Source organism: Geotrypetes seraphini, chromosome 11 (assembly GCF_902459505.1).
Source record: "Geotrypetes seraphini chromosome 11, aGeoSer1.1, whole genome shotgun sequence".
NCBI lineage: Eukaryota > Metazoa > Chordata > Amphibia > Gymnophiona > Dermophiidae > Geotrypetes > Geotrypetes seraphini.
Genome location: NC_047094.1, coordinates 18,686,722 through 18,707,030, shown reverse-complemented (window position 1 = coordinate 18,707,030; position 20,309 = coordinate 18,686,722). Strand labels below are relative to the sequence as shown.

Sequence of the window (20,309 nt, the reverse complement as noted above, 5' to 3'; positions counted from 1 at the left end):
AGAGTGGGCAAATAAATGGCAAATGAGATTTAATATAGAGAAATGCAAGGTCATGCATATAGGGAAAAGGAACCCGATGTTCAGCTACAAAATGGGGGCATCGGTGCTAGGGGAAAGCAACCTTGAAAAGGACTTGGGTGTGCTAGTGGATACAACAATGAAATCAACGGCACAATGTGCAGCAGCCTCAAAGAAAGCAAATAGAATGTTGGGTATTATTAAGAAGGGTATCACAACCAGGACGAAGGAAGTCATCATGTCGCTGTATCGGGCGATGGTGCACCCGCACCTGGAGTACTGTGTCCAGTATTGGTCGCCGTACCTCAAGAAGGACATGGCGATGCTTGAGAGGGTCCAGAGAAGAGCGACGAAAATGATAAAAGGTATGGAAAACCTTCCATACGAAGACAGGTTAGAAGGGCTGGGGCTCTTCTCCCTGGAAAAGCGGAGACTCAGAGGAGTCATGATAGTGACTTTCAAGATCATGAAAGGGACAGATTCTTCAGATTATTGGGGACCACAAGTACAAGGGGGCACTCGGAGAAGCTGAAAGGGGACAGGTTTAGAACCAATGCTAGGAAATTCTTTTTCACTCAGAGGGTGGTAGACACCTGGAATGCGCTGCCGGAGGTTGTGATAGGATAGAGTACACTACGGGGTTGTAAAGAAAAATTGGATAAATTCCTGAAAGATAGGGGGATTGAGGGATACAGATAGAGGTAGAGATGGGATATAGAGAGAGTATAGATAGAGACCAAGGGGGATTTAAGGGTTCAGACAAAGATCACCGTACAGATCATGGGCCTGATGGGCCGCTGCGGGTGCGGACTGCTGGCCGCGATGGACCTCTGGTCTGACCCAGCAGAGGCAACTTCTTATGTTCTTATGTTCTTAGCAGTTTTAGCGCAGAGAGCCACGCTGAATGGCCCTCACTGCTCCCGACGCTCATAGGAACTCTATGAGCGTTGGGAGCAGCGCAGGCCATTCAGCGCGGCTCCCCACGCTAGAAAACTGCTAGTTTAATAGAAGAGGCCCTAACATCTTACCCTCCAAACTGTGGTTATGGCACCCACTTTAAACCTCCTGCTGCACCATACAATTCTTAATGTACCTGGAAACTGCTGTGCTGTTTGTCATCCTAAACCAGGGGTAGACAATTCCAGTCCTCGAGAGCCGGAGCCAGGTCAGGTTTTCAGGATATCCACAATAAATATGCATGAGATAGATTTGCATATCAAAGAGGCAGTGCATGCAAATCCATCTCATACATATTCATTGTGGATATCCTGAAAACATGACCTGGCTCTGGCTCTTGAGGACCGGAATTGCCTACCCCTGTCCTAAACCAATGCATATTTATTTATTCAATTTTCTATACTCCCAGGGAAGCTCAGAACAGTTTACATGAATTTATTCAGGTACTCAAGCATTTTTCCCTGTCTGTCATGATGGGCTCACAATCTGTCTATATGTGCCTGGGACAATGGGGGGATTAAGTCCAGGGTCACAAGGAACAGCGTGGGAACACCCTTTAATTTCAGGGTGCTGAGGCTGTAGCTTTAACCACTGCATCACACTCTCTCATCCTAATACAATTAAGATTAATTTTTTTTTTAAAGTTTAAATAACTGAGGTGTGACCTCAGGGGTGTGCTTTTAAATGAATTAAATTACACTTCCCTCTCCATATTCGCAGTTTCATTAACTGTGGTTTCGGTTATTCGCGGTTTTTCATTTGTAGGCTCCACCCCCCCCTCCCAATTACATCAGAGAAAATTGCTGCTCCCAGCATTGCACAGAGAAAATTGCTACACTTTCTTCACAGGAACAGGTCAAGTTATTCGCGGTTTTGCGATACTGATGTGTTATGAGGGGCAGAAATGGTGCTTAGACAACAACTCCAGCTGTGAGGAACTAAGTCCAGAGCCCAGGAGACTTCTATAGTCTGTGTCTCGCGTAGGGCAAGTCAGATCGGGGTGGTCTGGAATGGGCTTCAATGGCAACTCTAGTAGTTGAGACCTACGGGCAATGCCGGGTGGGCTTCATAAGTTCTGTGTCCTGAAAAGGCAACGAAAGATCAGGATGAAGTGCAACAGGAAAAAGTTATTTGAATCCACCTTTAAATATTAGGGTCCCAAAATATGGACTGACCTGCATTATTTCTCTGCCAGATCACTTCCTATTACCATTTACCTGGCCCCTTCTATCTCTCTATGTCCTTTATGCAGATTGTCTTGACCTTCTTCCCTGTACCATTTCATTGCCATAATTGTACCCATCTTTGCTGACTGTACCATCCTTCGCCGATTGCACCACTGTTTTCTTTCTCTTTGTACCATTTTTTTTCTCTGTTGTACCATTTTTTTCTCTGATTGTAACATTGTACCATTTTCGCTGATTGTCCAGCCCTTCTTTGTTGTAAACCGCCTCGAACTACTATGGCTTTGGCGGTATATAAGAAATAAAATTATTATTATTATTTCAGGAACATAGAACTTCTCCCTCCGTATTCGCTGTGATAGGGGATCAACAGAACTGCAAATACAGAAAAAACGCAAATAACTTTTTTATATGTTATTCGTTGTTTTCTATTAAAAACCATCGTGAATATGGTGAAACCGCAAATAACATGGTGGCAGATCTGGCCTGTTCCTGAAGGAGAGGCAAAACACGGTGAACAAAGTGCTGGGAATCAGCGATTTTCTCTGTGCAAGCTGATGTCATTTGGGGGGAGGAGCCAGCAAGCTAAAACCCGTGAATAATCGAAACCGTGAAGGCTGAAACCGCGAATACAGAGGGAAAAGTGTACCTATTCTCCTGTAACCCAGGAATCTTACTGTAACTGCAGAGAAAACCCTAGGAATATTTTGTAAGCCTCAGTGAATCCTTGCTGGGTATAAGAACCTATTTTATATCACAATCATTATTGGTTTAATCATGAGCAGATCATAAATATGATTGTTGGGCAGACTGGATGATGGACTATTCAGTCTATATCTGCTGTCATTTACTACGTTAATAGACATCAGCCTGTGAGATGCTGAAATCTGGTGGTAAGAGTGGATAGCATAGCTGCTTTTAAGAAAGATTTGGCCAAGTTCCTGGAGGAAAAGTCCATAGTCTGTTATTGAGAAAGACATGGGGGAGGCCACTGCTTGCCCTGGATCGGTAGCATGGAATGTTGCTTCTCTGGGAATTCTAGAATCTTGTTACTCTCTGGGATTCCGGAATCTTGCTATTCTTTGAGATTCTGTATGGAATGTTGCTACTCCTTGGGTTTTGGCCAGGTACTAGTGACCTGGATTGGCCACCTTGAGGACAGACTACTTGGCTTGATGGACCATTGGTGTGACTCAGTAAGGCTATTCTTATGTTCTTATTACGTGAGCCAAGTATAGGGCAATCAAGCCATTGTGACATCACTGATGAGGTTGGCTCTGAGGCACTGTGGAATGAGGCATTATGACATCACAATCTCAGCTCTGGAATGTTGCTCTCATTGGGGTTCCGGAATCTTGCTATTCTTTGAGATTCTGTATGGAATGTTGCTGCTCCTTGGGTACTAGTGACCTGGATTGGCCACCGTGAGAACGGGCTACTGGGCTTGATGGACCATTGGTCTGACCCAGTTAGGCTATTCTGATGTTCTTACCAGCAACCAGCCTGCACGGATTCTTCAGTTTCCCTATTCTTCCCGGATTCTTCCCGGATTCTTCAGTTTCCCTATTAACCCTGTCTCGTAGAGAACTCTTCCCTCCCAGGAGAAGGCTTACATTGCATCTTTTCTCCGCCTGCTCACCTGTCATTGGCAGGGAGCAGTGTCCATTAAATACAGGAAGTGAGTAGCCTGGGAGAGCAGAACTGAGGCTTCTGAGAAAGGAGAAGTTAAGAGCACAGTAAGGATCCAGCCAGACAAAAGCAGTAAGGTAAACGAAAGCTTGCAATTGTTTTCATTCTTAAGGCATGCAGCTCCCTTGCAAAAACAAAAACCTTTTTTTTTTTTTTTTTTTTTGCATGTCTCCAGGCTGCATCTTTAGTGCAAATGAAGGAACCCTCTGCTTGGCAAACTACGGGGGTTTCTCTGTTTACAGAACCAGGAATAGTGTCTGGAGAGTGCCCGAGATCCACACCGTAGATAATGCCAGGAAAGAGGGCCTTGCTGCCCAGCCAATTATGCCTGCCGCAGTTAATCTGTCCTGCAGTGCAGCATATGTGTTGATCCCCTTCATTTTTGTGTTTTATGTCCAATCTACACTAAATTTTTAGGACTAAACTAAACTAAACCTTAAGTTTATATACAGCATCATCTCCACAGAAGTGGAGCTCAACACGGTTTACAGGAATTAAAAAAGAAAGGAACTCCAATGGAAAGAAGAAGGGATTTGGTAAACAGGAAGGAAAGAGGGAACTTAGAATAATGGAGAGGGAGGGAGTAATTACATTTTGGAGAAAAGCCAAGGAGATATAAAGGTGTGTTATTGTTTTTTTCTGGTCCTAGAACTAGACTCTTTTGTTGTGGGTAGAACTTCTTTTGATTCAGTCGTGAGACTGGACTAGAGTGGGGGTTCCTGACTCTCACTGGTCTAGCAGATTTTGTTGATGAGGTCTTGGCAGGCTTCTCTGGATCTCTCTGTCTCTTACCACAGGCAGGAGGACAAACTAGAAAAAGGAAATCCACCCAAAACGTGACTACACGGGGTCTAAAAAAAATGCACTTAAAATAGACCAAGCTGAGAAAGAGGATTATCCAGTGGGTTCTGATCATCCATCTCACCCTCTGTCCGGTACCACAAATTATCCCGACTATAAATCAACAGTAACCTTCTGGTGACTTGTAGTCTTGCCTCCTCTTGCCCTGGATAGGGAAGGGGTAAAACACGGACCTGACGGACCTCGCGGATCTAAAACCGCACGTTCTTAAAAATCTGAGGTCCGTGCCACTTGTAGTTTCTGGCTCTGACAGACCTCGATGACAATTTAGCTCTGACGGATCTGTCTCAGTATTAGGATCCGTCAGCGCTAAAATGTCATCGAGGTCTGTCAGAGCCAGAGACTAAAAGTGGCGTGGACCTCAGATTTTAGGAAACCGGTTTAAAGGATTCATTTTAGAGCCGCTCCAGCACTAGTCTCTGGCTCTGACAGACCTTGATGATATTTTAGCACTGATGAATCCGTCAGAGCTAAATTGTCATCGAGGTCTGTCAGAGCCAGAAATTACAAGTGGCACAGACCTCAGATTTTTAAGGACGTGCGGTTTTAGATCCGCGAGGTCCGTCAGATCTGTGAGGTCCGCGTTTTACCCCTTCCCCACTGGATATGTCTCTTAGCTTCCACTTTACCCAAATGTTCTTCATAGAAACAGAGAAAAATGAAAGTACGTAGTTAAAGACCATTTGAACAATGGTATAGTGAGGGTAGGAGGCGGCCCGGGCGGTGGCACCCCCTGCACCCTCCTCTCTGCGCTCCCCCTGCTCCTTCCTGCCCCCAACTCCACACTCATGCTCTCCCTTCCCCCTCCGTACCTCTAAATCTTTGCAAGCGCGAGTGGCTTCTCCAGCATGCTCCTCGCGCCAGTGTTGGATTTCACTCTGACATCACTTCCTGGCCCCGTGACCCGGAAGTGATTCAGAGGGGAGTCAGGCTGGCGCGAGCAACAGGCAGGAGAAGTTGCTCATTATAGCGAAGATCTACAGAGGTACGGGGGGAGGGACGGCACGAGCGTGGTGTGGCGTAGCGGGGAAGGGCGGAGAGGTACCGGCACCCCCACTGACATGACGCCCAGGGCGGTCCGCCCCCCTTACTACGCCACCACATATGGACTATCCAGACTGCCCTTCCCTCTCTCTTAGAGATCCTATGCACTTATCCCACGTTGACAATTTATTTTCTCCGTCAGAGCGCCCCAAACGTGGAATTCCCTCCGCATTTATTTAAGGGAAGAGCGCCTTCTTGACAGATTCAAGTGCAAGTTAAAATGCTTTCTTTTTAAAGATGCATTTGACTGTTAATAAGCAAATTTTATTTTCTGACTTAAATTTCAAGTCTTCTGCTTTTACCCTCCATGCTGTTTCTTTCCTTATTTGTCTTATTTACTATCAACAATTGTAGTTCTTTCCCCTTTTTAATAATAATAATAGTTTATTTTTATATACCGCCAAACCATCAGTTCAAGGCGGTTCACAATAATAATGCACTGGGTATTAAAAAGTACAAGGTCATACGGGAATGTTAAAAATGGAAATGACACAAATCTAAGTAATTACAACACTAAGCAAAGAAACAGCAGCATCCTAAAACTTATTAAAAAATGGAATTCGGCTGATAATACCATGTTCTGTCTGGTTAGTCCAAATTGTTTATTCTGTCCCCTTGAAATTTGTCATTTTTGTAAATCGCTTAGAATTTTGAATAAGCGATTACACTTCTCCCTCCGTATCCACGGGGGTTAGAGGCAGAGCCGGCCCATGAATATTTTAAAAACCGCGAATAATATTCGGGCTGGTTCTGCCCCTAACCCCCGCTTCCCCCGGCTATTTTAAGCCCTGTAAGCCCCCCCTCCTTAAGCCTTACCTAGTGATCTAGCGGGTTTTCGGGCAGGAGTGATCTTCCTACACATATTACATTACATAACATTAGTGATTTCTATTCTGCCAATACCTTGCGGTTCAAGGCTGATTACATAAAAGTTTTCAGAGATTACATAAAAGTTTACAGGAATAGCATTAGAGAAGTCATAAGAGTTACATAAGAATTACCAAAGAGTTGTTGAGATCTTAAGGTGGTAAGTGTTGGGTAAATAGAGGCATTTTAGCATTAGTTGAGTAGTTAGAAGCATATTAGAGTATATTAAGGGTGTAGAGTGGGTGGGTAGGTGGGATTTAGGTAGGAACTGGTCGTATTAGATAGGTTTTATGTGTTTTCTGAAGAGTAGGGTTTTAGTATCTTTCTTGAAGTTTTTGTAGTCTGTGGTCGATGACAACAGAATGGTGATTTGTCTATCCAGTTTAGCTGCTTTGGTGGCTATTAGGTTGTCATATAGATTTTTTCGTTTGACATATTGAGATCTTTAAGTAATATCGACATTGTTCCCTTTAGAATTCTTCCTGCGTTCCAGACCTTAGCTATGCATCCAGGCCACTCACCCCATGGCATTATAGAAATCCAAAGTCCTATTACCGTAGGGTAAATGTAGTGTTACATAAGATGGGACACTGCAAGATGAAAAGGGTCGCTTATTATTATTCGTTAAGTCTGTTTTAATCTTAATTATATGATATTCCCCATTTTTATGTACTTTGCTTAGACATTTCTTTTATAAGCGTTTTTATCAAATTTTAAAATAAACTTGAAACTTATTACACACTACAGTATCTTGGAAATTTGGAAGATATCCTTTTAGGTTACAAATATTGAAATCAAATAAGTTAGCTGTCAGCATATATCGTTTCTGCTTCAATATACTTCATCAGACCGAAACCAAAACTGTTTTGAATGTTGAAATACTGTTGTACTGGGAGAATGAGGCAGACATTAACCTTTAATTCAAGTTCAGCAACAACCCCCCCCCCCCCCCCCATTTTTCTTCTGATCTATTTTCTATCTTACAACTCCAAGAGCTCCTTTTCCAAAAGTGCACTAGCATTTGTAGTGCACACACCGGATTAGCGCGCGCTAGCCGAAAAACTACCGCCTGCTCAAGAGGAGGCGGTAGCGGCCTGTGCGCGTGGCATTTTAGCGCGCGCTATTCCGGGCGTTAAGGCCCTAACGCACCTTTGTAAAAGGAGCCCCAAATGTTAGAAGTGGGGTCTTCTCACTGATAATGCCCATCAAAGATAAATAAATAGATCTCTTAATATACAACGTGGAGCATTCAGCGCGGCTCCCTGCGCTAAAAACTGCTGTCGTGGTTTAGTAAAAGGGATGGGTGAGTGTTGCTGACAGTATTCAACTTATCAGTCTCAACTTACCGCCTTCTCCCCCACCACCCCCCTAAGCTACACACTGCAGCATCCCCACTTGCAGTGACAATAAAATGATCTAATTCAGTGTTTTTCAACCTTTTTACACCTATGGACCGGCAGAAATAAAAGAATTATTCTGTGGACCGGCATCGGTTCGTGGACCGGCGGTTGAAGAACACGGGGCTAAGTTGTGGGCCAGACCCCGCCCATCTCTACCCAATCTCCACCCCAGTCCCCGCCCCCATAATAGTACTAATTGCACCTTGCACGTCCCGTGCCTCATCTGGAAGCCTTCCCTCTGACGTTGCAACGTCAGAGAGAAGGCTTCCGGTTCAGGCGCAGAATGCCCGTAGGAGCCACTGCCCATGGCTTTATGCACTGAATCATTTAGAAAGAGGGAGCTGGCTCGAAGATAACGCCGCATCGATCGCACCATGGACCGGCGGTTGAAGAACACTGTTTTGGGCCCGATGCACTGTGGACCGGCAGGAAATTTCTGTGGACCAGCACTGGTCCATGGACCGGTGGTTGAAGAACACTGATCTAATTCACTGGAGTTATTGAAACTTCACCTGTCTCACGCCATTTGCGGGACCCAGACTGTAGAAGTCTTTGCAGCCTTGGCCTCCATTCTCACTCCTCCTGTCCAAGGTAACACTTTAACAGCCATGCTTGTTTCGTTCCTCTTTCGGTTTAGGCATCCCCTGTGTTTAGCCCATGCATTTTTGAATTTGTTCACTGGTTTTAACTCTACCGCCTCTCTCGGAAGGGCGTTCTAAGCATCCACCACTCTCTCTGTGAAAATGTATTTTCTGACTTTACTCTTAAATTTGCCTCCCTGCAACCTTCATGCTAGTCCTCTGGGTTCTGGAAGAGATTTGTTTGAATATTACTTTATAATAATTTTTATTGAAAGAATCAAATAATCAATACAATAGGATAATACAAAAATACATTCAATACAATAAGAATCATAATAATAATATTTCAATTCATACAAATTTATATCATTCTTTCAAATTAAATTTCCACATGAACTAATCTAATCTTATCTACACCCCCCTTAATTCCATCCCCTACCCCCCTAGCTTTCCCCTAAATGAAATCCCTCACCCCGGATGAAAATTGACAAAAATAAAGAATTAAAATAAATAACTGGAATGTAATTATTAAACCTAATTTTCATAGTAAATCATTGATAACCGAACTTTGTATTCTTGGTGAAAGATTCTGAATATAAGGATCCTAAACCTTTAATATTAATGTCTTTCAAGCACACGGGTCTGTATCATATCTCCTCTCTCTCTCCTTTTTTCCAGCATATTTATTTATCTTGTGCATTTATATTCCAAACTATCCAAAGTTCTAGGTGGATTACAAAGGACACACACAAATCCTCTAGTCCTCCAGTCTCTTCTCATACATATTATGAGTATCATCTGCATTTTTGTTGCCTTCCTCTGATCCGCCCAAGTCTTTCTACATCCTTGTAGAGATATGGCCTTCAAATTTGGACACAATAGTCCAAGTGGAGCCTCACCAATGGACTTATACAGGGGCATCAACACCTCAAGTTTCAAGTTTATTTAAAATTTCTTATACTGCCTAATCAAACCTTCTAGGCGGTGTACAAAAGACACCAAAACAATGTTTCTGTTGGTTATGCCTCTGTCTACGCAGCCTAGCATTCTTCAGGTTACAGCCTCATCACATCATTTTGACGCCTGGCATGGCTATGAGCCAGTCTTGAAAGATGATGTTCATGACAGGATTTCAGATAATTCTGTACAGGTTCTCACCTCTTCAGAGAAACAACAATCTTGAGAGGGAGTAATGTCCTAGTAGATCATGAATTTTGAGAGGTAGGGAGAGAGAGGATTTATTTCCTTGGGGAGGAAGGAGAAGAGTGCAAGGAGAGCATTACAGAGTGGAGGTGACTCGGAGGAAATCCAAACTGGAATGAAGGAAAGGGAAAGAGGGCCAGGAGAGAAGACCTGGTGGGGGGGAGGGAAGAAGGAGAAGGGAGTAGGGGTGGTTACTGGGCAGAGGGATCATAAATAAAAACATGATGGCAGATAAATGTTAGAATAATCTTGATTCACCATTTTCTATTTCTCCTTTTCTTTGACATATGTTACAAGGATGTTTACTTATCAGAAGCTGGAAGCCCCCAGTTTTGAATCCCATCTGCTTCCGGAGAAAAAGAGGGATAGTTGCCAGAAGTCCATACGGGTTCGGAAATTCTCGCTGCTGACTTGGATGCTGGTCATCATTATTTTATGTGTAGTCCTCATACTGAGTGAAGTCATTTTATGGGCCCTGAAGATCTCTCACGGTCTGGATTCCAGTGTTGAAACATTAAGGCAGACAGAAATTAATCTGTCTGGACATACATATGAACAGAATCCTCTGGACAAATGCAGTTCTATCTTGGACGAGCAGCGTTTCGACTGTTATCCTGAGAGAGATGTGGTGGTTACCCGAGAGCTCTGTGAGAAGCGAGGTTGCTGCTTCCTTGAAGTTATCCGACCCTTACATAACAGAGGGCGAGGGATGCCCTGGTGTTTTTACTCTCCAGATTTCCCAAGTTACACTCTGGAAGAGGTGAACAAAACCAGTCTAGGGCTTCAAGGCCTCCTGAGGAGGAAGGTGAAAGCTTATTATGTGAGAGATATTGAGAGGCTGCACCTAAGTGTGAATTTTGAAACAAACACCCGGTTGCATATAAAGGTGAGGTCTATTCTTATTTGAAGTTGTACAGTATTTTTAATTAAGAACCTAAGAATTGCCGCTGCTGGGTCAGACCAGTGGTCCGTCGTGCCCAGCAGTCCGCTCAGGTGGCGGCCCTTAGGTCAAAGACCAGTGCCCTAACAGAGACTAGCCTTACCTGCGTAAGTTCTGGATCAGCAGGAACTTGTCTAACTTTGTCTTGAATCCCTGGAGGGTATTTTCCCCTATGACAACCTCCGGAAGAACGTTCCAGTCTTCTACCACTCTCTGGGTGAAGAAGAACTTCCTTACGTTTGTACGGAATCGATCCCCTTTTAACTTTAGAGAGTGCCTTCTCGTTCTCTCTACCTTGGAGAGGGTGAACAGCCTGTCTTTATCTACTAAGTCTATTCCCTTCATTATCTTGAATGTTTCCATCATGTCCCCTCTCAGCCTCCTCTTTTCAAGGGAGAAGAGGCCGAGTTTCTCTAATCTTTCACTGTACGGCAGCTCCTCCAACCCCTTAACCATTTTGGCCGCTCTTCTCTGGACCCTTTCGAGTAGTACCGTGTCCTTCTTCATGTACGGCAACCAGTGCTGGATGCAGTAATCCAGGTGAGGGCGTACCATGGCCGGTACATCGGCATGATAACAAAGCAGTTTTGGATATATATATATGCAAAAAAGAGTTGTAAACCTCTCATATTTTAGTTACCTTTTGGAGTTATTTTACTTGCTAAACTTATAACTTACTAAACAGAGAGTGAAAGCTGAAATGATTTTTACAGTAGTTCTAAGTAGAGAAATGACACGGGGACAAATTTTTCCCTGTCCATGCAGGAACTCAATTTCTCCATCCCATCCCCACGAGTTTTGTCACTGTTCCTGTCCCAACCCCATTCCTGTCAGCTCTGCATTAACTGCACAAGCTTCACAAGTTTTGCCACTGTCCATGTCCTCTCTTCCTCTTTGCACCCCCCCCCCCCCCCCGTACTTCCTCTTTGCACCTCCCCCCCAGTGCTGCTTGTGCTGGCCTCGACACTCCCTCTGAATAGGGTTACCAGATTTTACAGATTAGTAAATCAGCTCAGGTCCGATTATAAAATTCAGTACTGCACATGACTCAAGGGTGATATCCACTTTGAGAGTAAAGGTACCTGACTCTTTCATCACTTCCAATTTGCCACTCAGACTTGAATTTAGAGAGACACATTTATCATTTTAACCGCTTCAGTGTTTGACAGGCTGCATCATCTGTTCTGTGTGATTGTTATGATTTCAGTTTTGCTTTTACCACCATTCATGCAATGTTCACTTCTTCTATTTCATCTAACACAGTTGACCGATGCTTCCAGTCCAAGATATGAAGTTCCATTTGATGTCCCTCAAGTAACTAAAAAAGCGGAAAAACCTATTTATACTGTAGACCTTGTCAAGGAACCATTTGGAGTGGTGGTGAGGCGCATCAACTCAGGAGTTATTCTGTAAGGTTTAAACCTTTGGTCTTTTCTTTACCTTCAAAGCAACTTTCAGAAGCCGTTCTCAGGTTGGCTTTGGATTTTCCCCATTGATGTCGTGCCGTATCATACATGTTCTTTTATGCCGCAAGTTTTGACAAGGATTCAATGCTGTTTCAACAAGGTTTCTAATCAGTAGTCATGAACGATAAATTACAGTTCTGAAGAAACAGAATGTCTTGCATTTTGAATTATTGGTGTAGAAATGTCTCCGCATTTCGAGTTATAGGTCTGAAGAGAAGAGATGAATCTTTAGCATTTTCTTGAAGTTGTAATATTTGTCCAGTTTACGCAGATGTTTTGGGAGGCCATGGGAACAGCAATAGGACTGGTACGTAAGAACATAAGAATTCCCCCTGCTGGGTCAGACCAGTGGTCCATCGTGCCCAGCAGTCCGCTCACGCGGCGTCCCTCTGGTCAAAGACCAGCACCCTAACTGAGACTAGCCCTACCTACGTACGTTCCGGTTCAGCAGGAACTTTGTCTAACTTTGTCTTGAATCCCTGGAGGGTGTTTTCCCCTATGACAGCCTCCGGAAGAGCGTTCCAGTGTTCCACCACTCTCTGAGTGAAGAAGAACTTCCTTACGTTCGTACGGAATCTATCCCCTTTCAGTTTTAGAGAGTGTCCTCTCGTTCTGGTCTGGTGGTGGAGGGAATGGTGTACCGTATTTTCGCGGATATAACGCGCACCCGTGTAAAACGCGCACACGGGTATAGCGCGCAGAAATCACGATGATATGCACAAAAACTTTTGTATACCGCGCTCACGGGTATACCGCGCATGATGCCCGACGCTCCTTTCGCCCGCCCTGACTTTCCGTGCGCTGTCCCGACTCTCCGTTCACCCCCCCTGACTTCCGTGCACTGCCCTGACTTTCCGTGCGCTGTCCCGACTCTCCGTTCACCCCCCCTGACTTCCGTGCACTGCCCTGACTTTCCGTGCGCTGTCCCGACTCTCCGTTCACCCCCCCTGACTTTCCGTGCACTGTCCCCCCTTGAAGTCCTGTCCCCCCTTGAAGGTCTGTCCCCATCCTGAAAGCCTGATGCCCCCCCTCCGACGTCCGATACATCCCCCCCCCCGGCAGGACCACTCGCACCCTCACCCCGAAGGACCGCCGACTCCCCAACAATATCGGGCCAGGAGGGAGCCCAAACCCTCCTGGCCACGGCGACCCCCTAACCCCACCCCGCACTACATTACAGGCAGGAGGGATCCCAGGCCCTCCTGCCCTCGACGCAAACCCCCTCCCCCCAACGACTGCCCCCCCCCAAGAACCTCCGCCCGTCCCCCAGCCGACCCGCGACCCCCCTGGCCGACCCCCACGACACCCCCACCCGCCTTCCCCATACCTTTGTGTAGTTGGGCCAGAAGGGAGCCCAAACCCTCCTGGCCACGGCGACCCCCTAACCCCACCCCGCACTACATTACGGGCAGGAGGGATCCCAGGCCCTCCTGCCCTCGACGCAAACCCCCCTTCCCCCCCAACGACCGCCCCCCCCAAGAACCTCCGACCGCCCCCCCAGCCGACCCGCGACCCCCCTGGCCGACCCCCACGACCCCCCCACCCCCCTTCCCCGTACCTTTGGTAGTTGGCCGGACAGACGGGAGCCAAACCCGCCTGTCCGGCAGGCAGCCAACGAAGGAATGAGGCCGGATTGGCCCATCCGTCCTAAAGCTCCGCCTACTGGTGGGGCCTAAGGCGCGTTGGCCAATCAGAATAGGCCCTGGAGCCTTAGGTCCCACCTGGGGGCGCGGCCTGAGGCACATGGGCCCAACCCGACCATGTGTCTCAGGCCGCGCCCCCAGGTGGGACCTAAGGCTCCAGGGCCTATTCTGATTGGCCCACGCGCCTTAGGCCCCACCAGTAGGCGGAGCTTTAGGACGGATGGGCCAATCCGGCCTCATTCCTTCGTTGGCTGCCTGCCGGACAGGCGGGTTTGGCTCCCGTCTGTCCGGCCAACTACCAAAGGTACGGGGAAGGGGGGTGGGGGGGTCGTGGGGGTCGGCCAGGGGGGTCGCGGGTCGGCTGGGGGGGCGGTCGGAGGTTCTTGGGGGGGGCGGTCGTTGGGGGAGGAGGGGGGTTTGCGTCGAGGGCAGGAGGGCCTGGGATCCCTCCTGCCCGTAATGTAGTGCGGGGTGGGGTTAGGGGGTCGCCGTGGCCAGGAGGGTTTGGGCTCCCTTCTGGCCCGATATTGTCGGGAAGTCGGCGGTCCTTCGGGGTGGGGGTGCGAGTGGTCCTGCCGGGGGGGGATGTATCGGACGTCGGGGAGTCGGCCGGGCAAGAGGGCTTGGGCTCCCTCTTGCTCCGATCGTGGATGCGGGTGCGGGTGGGAGCGCGTGCGAGCGGTCGTTCAGGGTGGGGGTGCGAGCGGTCCTGCTGAGGGGGTGAATCGGGCGTCGGGCGGGGTGGGAACTATGTTTAAAAACTTTTGTATACCGCGCTCAGGCATATAACGCGCGAGGGGTATGCGCGGTAGGTAAAAACGCGTATAACGCGCGCGTTATATCCGTGAAAATACGGTAATTCCTAGCAAGGGAAAGAGAAAACAAATGACTCCAAACATTAAGGGCTCCTTTTACTAAGCTGCGCTAGCGGTTTTAAAGCGTGCGCTGCATTGACGTGCGCGCTAGATGCTAACGCCAGCATTGAGCTGACATTAGTTCTTGGCGCGTAGCGCGGGGTCAGCACGCACGGCAATGCAGCGTGCGCTAAAAACGCTAGCACACCTTAGTAAAAGGAGCGCTAAGTATGCAGATGCTCATGACAGAATTAGTGACCTGGTAGCCACCTTGGTGACTGTGATGAAGTTGTGGTCGCCAACTCTGGTTCAGTAATAAGCAGGGCTAAAAAGCAAAGGTATCAGGAAATACCGTTTGCAGAAAGGAAAGAATAAATATAAAAGGATAAGGAATAGGTTTTGAGCCCACAAAGTAAGTAAAAAGAAGCTGATTTGCTGTGGGTTGCTTTGAAGAAAAGGGGCGTTTTTGGAGGAGTGGGTAGGGCGGGAGTTGGGCCGACCTAGACTTAGCCGTCTGGCAGCCATAACCAAAAAGGTTTGACAGGTTGCCAGACAGAACTTAAACGTTTTGACTTAGACCAAGTCAAAACAGGTATGTTCTGAATCGGGCCACTGAGTTGATCGCAGCCCAGGCAACCCATCCCCTCGCACCGGTAACGATCGTGGCAGGAGAGATGCCTAATTTCTCCTGCCGCGATCCCTCCTAACCTCCCCGGTAGAAGAGATGCCAAATCTCTCCTGCCGAAACAAACCCCCCCGTACCCTGAACCCCGACACTCACCTGCAGGAGGGAGCCCAAGCCCTCCTGCTGGACAACCACCCCCCCAAACCCCTGACCGAGCCCCCCCCCCCCGGACTCCTCCACTAGCCTTAATCGATGGCCAGACGGGTCCTTCCGTCCGTCCAGCAGGTCCGCCTGCCTCGGAATGGCGGGCCTGCCCCTCCCCTTCCCGCTGGAGTTACCTTGTATAGTCTTTAAACCAGGATTCTCAACCCAGTTCTCAGGATGCACTCAGCCAATCAGGTTTTCAGTACACCCACAACTATGCATGAGAGAGATTTGCAAACAATGGAAGCAGTTCATGCATATTGATTGTAGATATCTTGAAAACCAGACTGGATCAAGAACCCCCTGCTCTAGGCTCATGATAAGAAATTTCACAAAGTCCTATATAGGACAGCTATTGTGGGGACTCCCATGGGAAAAAAGAGAGAGAGCAGGATGTAGGCTTTTCAGACGCTTTGCTATTCCTGATCTGTCTGACACCCAACAGTTGCCACCTTTATAAAGCCTTTCAAAGCAGCCTGCAGCTGCCTCATTCCTTCTTTCCTGTTTGCCTACTCTAGTTTGAACACCACCGTGGCACCCTTGATTTTTGCTGACCAGTTCCTGCAGATTTCAACCGCTCTTCCTTCTAAACTCCTGTACGGCCTCGGAGAGCATCGCAGTAGCTTCCTGCAGAGCCTTGACTGGAAGACTTTAACTTTTTGGGCTCGCGATGTTCCACCAAGGGTAAAATTGTGTTCCTAATTAGAAAATTGGAAATGTACTATTTATGACTACAACCTAAATAAAATCAATAAAGAGAGATGACACAAGCCATAGGCAGGTAGTGAGCATACAGTTTAAGAAGCTAGCAGCCAACAGTGGATGAGTTACACTCTCAGCTGCCTTCTGTTAAATACTGAATGAATTTTGAAACATGGGGGTTATGCCTTCTTTGGGTTGGTTAATGTCAGTGTAATAATGAACATGAATTTCTAATTAATGCATCAGGATAACGTGGTATTTTAACCAGGTGAATTTCAGATAATCAAAATTCATCTACTTTACCCAGCTAAACTGATACAATACTCACCGCTGCTAGATGACTATCAGAGAGGATGATGTTCAGTGCTGTCTGGCCTAAATCGTGCAGATAGATTCATTAGCACAGTTAGCCAGATGACTTTATCCAGACATTCAATGGCACTTCTACTGGATTTAATTACCCAGTTGAAGGTGAGATCAATTCAGATACAATAGGTATTTTTCTGTCCCTGGAAGGCTTACATTATAAGTTTGTACCTGAGGCAGTAGAGAAATCACCTGGCGCAGATCATACTGAGATTTCAACCTTGGCTTTCCTTGTTCTCAATCCTCTGTTCTAACCACTGTTATTCTTCCTCTTACCTGCTCACATGGTTTTTGAATATAACACAATATAACAGTGAAAATAAAGGTATCTGTTTTATATCTTGGAGAGTAGAATAGGTTTCACAGATTTTTTTTTTTAGAGATGGATTTATAGAGACAATAATCATTTCTACGGATGACATAGTTAAAGTACAGAAAAAAAATCAGAGAATAAACTGGAAAGTCTCTGGTCATATGAAGAACTCTGATCTTGATAGTAGAACAGATCACATGGTCCTAGCTAAGAGCTAACTGTTAGAAAAACAACTCATTTTCAAACAGCTAGCTCTTAGCTAGAATCATTATGATCTGTTCTGCTATTGTGTTGTCCAGTTTTGTTGAACAGCCGATGTGATGTGGGGAAAGTTATAAATGTAATAGCCTGAAAGTCTAACACCAGAATTTAGGGACAGGAGAGAAGGGCACCTACCCTCCTAGTCATAAACACTTTCTCAATTACTATCTTTTATTAATAAATCAGAACTGAATCATTATATTTCAGTCTTTAATTTGTAACTGCAGGCTGAGAATCCTTTCCTTCCGGATGGGAAGCTCACTCTAGAAAGTTCCCTCCTGTCCTACTGACCAGGTTAGCAGCTCCTTGTCAGAGATCATTACAGAAGGTGGGAGCTACCCCCAAAAGAAATATCTACAACATGGAAAATGTGACAGTCATAGCAGGCTTTTTCATTAGTGTCAGGAAGCCTTTGGGTCATTGAGCACCCAGGTAAATCATCATACCAAGGAAGAAAAGAGCTTGGCATTTTTAGCCTGACCTGTGGATACTTTGTAATTTGAAATATTACTGTCACATATATGTAACCCTTTATCTTGTGCAGCCTCTATGTCAGCCATTGAGCAAATGATACATTACAAGCACATTTCCAGGCACAAAGAAAATGTATCTGATAAGATAATGCATAGAAAATCTTGTTACAAAAAGAATTACAAAAGACGTAAGGAGAGGTTCAATCCTTCTCTCTGCTGCTGACCTTGGGCAAGTCACGTTGACCTCTGGGACCTAATTTAAAAGAAGACATTTTCATCTTGCTTCCTTGGGAAATGTGTTCTTAATTTTGATTAATTTAATTTTTTAATATCTTGTTCTTTGGTTATTGGGAGGAAGGGAAATGGGATGCCTTATACTCCTCAGTTCAGAGTTTCTGACTTGATTTTTTTTTTTTTTTAACTTTTAGGAAAATTGCAACCTCTACGGGGCTCACCCTTTTTACCTGATGTTGGAGGAAGAAGGAGCAGCAGCTCATGGTGTTTTCCTGTTAAACAGCAATGCAATGGGTGCGCATTTATTATTTCAGTGCTATCTAATAGATCGTGCAGTTTTCAGCAGTCTCTTCCTGAATAACATGCCTGTCTGTTGCAGTGGGGAGTGCCAGGGAAGCATTTTTTTTTTTTTTTTGAAAAGACATAAAACATCACTTGTTTTTGTGTCGTTTTTCAAAATGAAACAACATTTTTTTAAAAAACCAATTGAAGTTGCATTTTGTTTCTGTATTCTCTAACCCCGCCCCCTCCTCGGCCGGACAGCTAAATACTGCTAAATCCACCAATATTCCCACTGAATATCGGGCTTGCCGACTAGCCCAGTGACAAGCTATGTCGCACAACATGTCTGGTCACTGCTGATTTTTATTAGCTGGCCAATTTAAGGCATGTAGCCAGATAGACCCGCCCAAAAGGCAGGTCTGTCTGTGACCATTTTGCTTTAGCCAGCCAGCCGATGAAAATTGGTCCGGCCACCAAACTTTGCCCTGGATTTTCAGTGCCGGGATTGCCACAGCCCCTCCTGTGGGCTGAATATCAGGCCCTAAAAAGTTTTAGCACACATCAAAACATTTTTACCTCATGTGAAAACTATATAGGAGTCAATATTCATTGGGAGTTGGGGAGGCTCTTGCTCAAATAAATTCTGCTGACCAGGCCACCAGTGGCATAGTAAGGCGCTGTCTTCACGGAGATGCCGGCACCTCTCCTCCTCCCCAAGTACTTCTTTAAATGTTCACCAGTGCAAGCAGCATCTTTCACTTGCTGCTCACACTGGCCCCCCACTCCCTTTTGACATCACTTCCTCGTTGCGGGACCAGGACGTGATGTCAGAGGGGAGCTGAGGCCGGCGTGAGCAGCAGGTGGAAGATGCTGCTCGCGCCGGCCAGCATTTAAAGAGGTATGCAGGGGGTGGGGGAGAGTAGGGGGCGCATGGCATGGCGATATTGAGCGCTACCATCCCAAGCACCAACTCCCCCTTGCTGCGCTACTGCAGGCCATACCTGGATTTTCACAGCACTTTCCTGGATATTACTGCTGAATATCCAGGCATGGATAAAATGGCCGCTTTTTCTATTTAAAAAAAAAAAAATTAATGGCCATGCTTTATTTTTCTCATTAGCAAGTAGCTGTTAGCGTGCGAGTACACACCACCAGCTATTTTGTAGGTGATAAGGGCTTGCCTTGCATGCTAACCATGCACTAAGTGATCAGTGCACGGGATGTCGCTGCACTAACCCACACATGTCAAACATAAGGCCCACGGGCCGAATCCAGCCCGCCTGTCTGTTTTGATGTCCACAGAGACTGTGCTGCATCCAAGCGCCTGACCGTTTTGCCCCAGTCCCAGCGGTGCTCCAAACAAAGAGCAAAATAATTTCCCCTGCACTCCCCCAAAGAGCACAGGGAATAGTTGGGGGGAGGGGTCTATTACTATGAATTATTTCTATAGCGCTACCAGACGTAAGCAATGCTGTACAGAGTCACAAAGAAGACGTTCCCTGCTCAAAAGAGCTTACAATCTAACCAGACAAACTGGATGTCATGGATACAGTAAGGGGAACGGTAAATCTGCTGGCTGGGTTGGAGGGCAGAGAGGAGTACAGGACAATCAAGTCATTGTGACATCACTGAGGAGGTTGGCTCTTATTGGTGGAATGAGGCATTATGACATCACAATCTCAGCTCTGCTTCCCAAAGACTGACACTCTTTACACTACTACTACTACTATGAATTATTTCTATAGCGCTACCAGATGCACGCAGTGCTACACAGAGTCACAAAGAATAAGAAAACAGTCCCTGCCCAAAAGAGCTTACAATCTAAACAGGCAAGAGAGACAAATAGGATGTCATGATTACAGTTAAGGGGAGCGGTTAATTAGCTGGCTGGGTTGGAGGGCAGAGGGGAGTACAGGACAATCAAGCCATTGTGACATCACTGAGGAGGTTGGCTCTTATTGGTCGAATGAGGCATTATGACATCATAATCTCAGCTCCGCTTCCCAAAGACTGAAACTCTTCACACTACTACTACTACCATGAATTATTTCTATAGCGCTACCAGATGCACACAGCGCTGTACAGAGTCACAAAGAAGATGGTCCCTGCTCGAAAGAGCTTACAATCTGAACAGACAAACAG

General features: G+C 46.2%; 1 protein-coding gene across 1 annotated transcript in view; it reads left to right on the top strand.

Moving 5' to 3' along the window:
* Positions 1 to 3,817: 3,817 nt before the first annotated feature.
* The window catches only part of LOC117368825 (lysosomal alpha-glucosidase-like), a 51,663-nt gene continuing 35,171 nt past the window's right edge, over positions 3,818 to 20,309 (top strand). Inside the window, exons 1-5 of the mRNA XM_033962559.1 lie at positions 3,818 to 3,925; positions 10,102 to 10,690; positions 12,008 to 12,153; positions 16,055 to 16,220; positions 18,080 to 18,179. Coding sequence (XP_033818450.1) covers positions 10,103 to 10,690; positions 12,008 to 12,153; positions 16,055 to 16,220; positions 18,080 to 18,179 — 1,000 coding nt within the window. The 5' untranslated portion in view covers positions 3,818 to 3,925; position 10,102. The remainder of the gene's footprint in view (positions 3,926 to 10,101; positions 10,691 to 12,007; positions 12,154 to 16,054; positions 16,221 to 18,079; positions 18,180 to 20,309) is intronic.